General features: G+C 26.7%; 1 protein-coding gene across 1 annotated transcript in view; it reads left to right on the plus strand.

Annotated features, from left to right (window-relative positions):
• Window positions 1-260: 260 nt before the first annotated feature.
• The window catches only part of LOC111624349 (sterol O-acyltransferase 1-like), a gene marked incomplete at its 5' end in the record, with an annotated part of 26,900 nt that continues 23,436 nt past the window's right edge, over window positions 261-3,724 (plus strand). The window contains 2 exons of the mRNA XM_023367173.1: window positions 261-373; window positions 1,101-1,374. Coding sequence (XP_023222941.1) covers window positions 261-373; window positions 1,101-1,374 — 387 coding nt within the window. The remainder of the gene's footprint in view (window positions 374-1,100; window positions 1,375-3,724) is intronic.

A 3,724-nucleotide genomic window follows, 5' to 3' on the forward strand; every position in this document is an offset into this window, starting at 1 on the left:
TGAGGGCCTGTGATAAAATTTTTAGTCAGATGGATAAAATGAGCATGAGGATCTCATGGAAGCACAACTAAGTAAATCAAATATTTGGTGAAAAATTATCACAAAAAACTAGTACATGTGGAAAATTTCCTCCACATGTACTAGTGTCCTCATGTGATCACAGATTAATATTAAAACAATTGAATGAAATTTTAACTTTTTATGATTAATATAAAATTATATTTATATTATAATTAAATTAATGTTATAATTATATAAATTTAATTATATATCTAGATGGAGATAAATCCCTTGATTCACCATGTCCAGATTTTGGAAAATTTTTATATTTTCTCTTTGTACCAACACTTATTTATCGAGATAATTATCCTAGGTAAATAAATTAATAGTCACTTTGTATTAAATTTAATTGCTTAAAACAAATATTTTCAATTTAAAAATTAGTTTAGGTTTAATATTTAAATTCTTTAAACAAAACAATATTTTAATTTAATTATTTTAAGAAAGTTTCTAATTTATAAAAACTATTTTAACAGTATTGCATAAAGTTTTTTATTGAAAAGTAGAAATTCTTTACAAAAATAGTGCCCAATAGTAAAAAATTGTTATATTCTAATGATATAATAGAACATTCTCTTGGTATATTTATCTAAATATACCAAGAGAAGTTGGATTTGAAAGGACAGATTTCATTATCCAAGAAATAAATAATTAAAATTTTAACTTGAGGAACTTTTAAAAAATTTGCAAAGTAGATGGAGAAGAGCCTGTAAGGAAAGGTTGATTCTGCTACTGTTGACTGTTTTCAGACAATTAGAAAGGAAAATGTAGAAAAGTTCAAAACAATTTTTGAATTAATAGTTTATAATTTTACAAGATCAAAATTTAAATTTAAAAAAAATTTGGGAGTTTGGACTGGTTATCTGCACAAAATTATGATAAATTAAGAAAATTTTTTTTAACAACACGTTATTTTATATTATATTTTTAACAAATATAACATATCTTTATAATTATCTGTAATATTGTATAATAATAGTTTTAGAAATTTCTATTAAAATATATTTTTTTTAAAATAATGTAATTATTTAAATTTTTAGGACCTCAACTGTATGTTGGAAATATGTTGCTGTGAATTTCATTCAAGTTCTTGCTTGTCTGTTTTATATATATTATATATTCCAAAGATTCTGTGTGCCAATTTTTCGTAGATTTGGCCATGAAAGATTTACTCCAAAAGGACTACTACTATCAGTTTTTGGATGTATGATGCCAGGAACATTAGTTTTGTTAATAACTTTTTTTGCGCTACTTCATTCTTGGATGAATGCTTTTGCAGAAATGCTTCGGTTTGCAGACAGAATGTTTTATAAGGTAATAATTATAGAGAAATATGTTTATGAAATGTTAATTGATACTTATTATTGATAATTAGAGTATTAATATCACAGTTAATAACTAATTAATGAATAAATTTAATGAGATATTTATTAGACATAAAATACAGAATTTTATCATTTTTAACTCTAACTTTTTAAAATTTATTTTAATTTAATCTTCTGAACCATTCTTGTTTTTAAAAAACCTAATAATAATGTGAATTGTTTGTTTGAGGGTCAGATGTCTAGTTTTTGAGCACTGTCTTTCAAATATCTCAAAAAAATGAGAATTTTTTATTTTTATGAAACTAATAAAGAATTATAATTGCACTTTGAGTTTAAGAGCTCAAACTATAAGAAACAGCCTAGATAATGATGGTCCTAAGGCAATATCCCATGCCAAAAAAATTTTCTTCACATTCATCTTAAATGAGTAATAAATTTGAGGTCTAACAGCTAATTGTTTATGCTATGTATTGGAAAGATGTTTTATTACTAAATATCAGTATAACAAGTGTTTACTTTATAACAGTACAATAAGTCCTCATTTAACAGATTTCATTATAAAATTGGTAAGAAAAAATAAAAGTACCTTGTACTCATTTACAGTTATAGTTGAATTTTCTTTATAAACAGTAAACTTGATTTCATGATGTGGGAATTGAATGCTGGCAGCAGTTGCAAACATAATCCAATAGGAATAATAATAACCAATTATTTTATTTTTTTTTGGAATCTGATTAATATAATTTGAATTCATTATATTTTTACCTTTTATAAATAACATGAAATTGGATCCACATGCTGTTAATTTGGATGTATCCATCATTTAATGTCAATGTAAATTGTAAAAAAGCCTACCCTATTTGCATTTGTCATTTTAAATTTACTTAGTGCTCTCTATTGTTTGTTGGAATCACCGTCTATGTGGTAATACCTGTATATGTCTCTTACAATTTTTGCTTTGCAAACATTTATTTTTTATTACTCATCTTTATGCATCATTAGTGATGACTGCCTCATGCAATCCATCATCACTACGATTGCCATCGCTCACTGATTCAACAGGTCATAAAATATAGTAAAAGTTGTATAGAATTTTATAATCAAATCTTTAATTTAATTTTAAAGAAATTTTTCAAAATTAACATCAAATAAATTTCATAAAAAATAAAGAAATAAATAAGAGTATGATTTGAAAAATTAAATAATTACTTTATACATTTAAGAAAAATTAATAAGAACAAATATTATGGGTCACATTTTTTTTTTCAACTAGCAGGCATGCAGCACAACATAATATTCCTTTTATGTTTAATGAAAACAAATGCAATCCACATTGATAGTTAATTATAAGATCATTTATGAATCAGTATATGGAATTGTCCCTAAATTAAATAATGCTATTTTTATACTTTTCATCTACCATTCCACTTCCCATAATACTCCATAATGCAATGCATATACCTCACCCACAAAATTATGTAATGCTAATCCTTGATCAATCTGTAATTGTACTAAGGAATAATATACAAGACAAGTTTTTCCCCTTAGACTCATTAAGAGGACTTTTATTAAGCAAGCCCAAAATGGGTTCAAACCAGGCCCATAAAGAAGGCAGCCAGGCAGTGAGGGACAGGGTCTGACATATCTAAATGGACCATCACCAAAAATTTTTGAAGTTTTTTAATCTGTCTAGATTCCTAGGTTCCCAGAGCAATAAACTATCACCTTAACTGCTCAGCCAGATAGCTCTCATACACAGTACAGGATACTGAATATTATGCTGTTTTATTAATTATGTACAAAGCAGTGACATGTTTGGTTTGCTGTAGGTTTGCTAAGCAACTCTTCGGAAACAAAATGAATCATTTTGTCTGACAGTGCATTCTAGCAAATTGGAAATACTACTATTATTTCTGTCTTACTTCCAAGATTTAATGAAAGATTTAAACTATAGTACATTTCAAGTTAAAGGTTTATTATAATCTATACTAATATTATAAAGAGGTAATGTTTGTATGTATGTTAGTTTGTATGCAGCAGGTAATCTCCGAAACTACTCATCCGATTTCAAAAATTTTTTCACCAATTTTTAGAATGGAACTTCAAGGTGGACATAGGCTGTATATTATTCCGTTAAACATGGGGGATGGACAGTTCTTTATGGTAAGCCTTACGGGGAAGGCTTACCGTAAAGAACTCTGCTTCTATTTATACTATTTTAGATATGGTTTTTTGCATTTTTGATTGCATTTTAATAGAGTACGTCAACAGAATGTACACTAAGAAGGGATTTTTCGATATTCCCCCCGCGGGGGAGAGAGACAGGATTAAGGCTTACT

Source organism: Centruroides sculpturatus, unplaced genomic scaffold (genome assembly GCF_000671375.1).
Source record: "Centruroides sculpturatus isolate CEXI.00-Female unplaced genomic scaffold, Cexi_2.0 scaffold9, whole genome shotgun sequence".
In the NCBI taxonomy this organism is placed as follows: Eukaryota; Metazoa; Arthropoda; class Arachnida; order Scorpiones; family Buthidae; genus Centruroides; species Centruroides sculpturatus.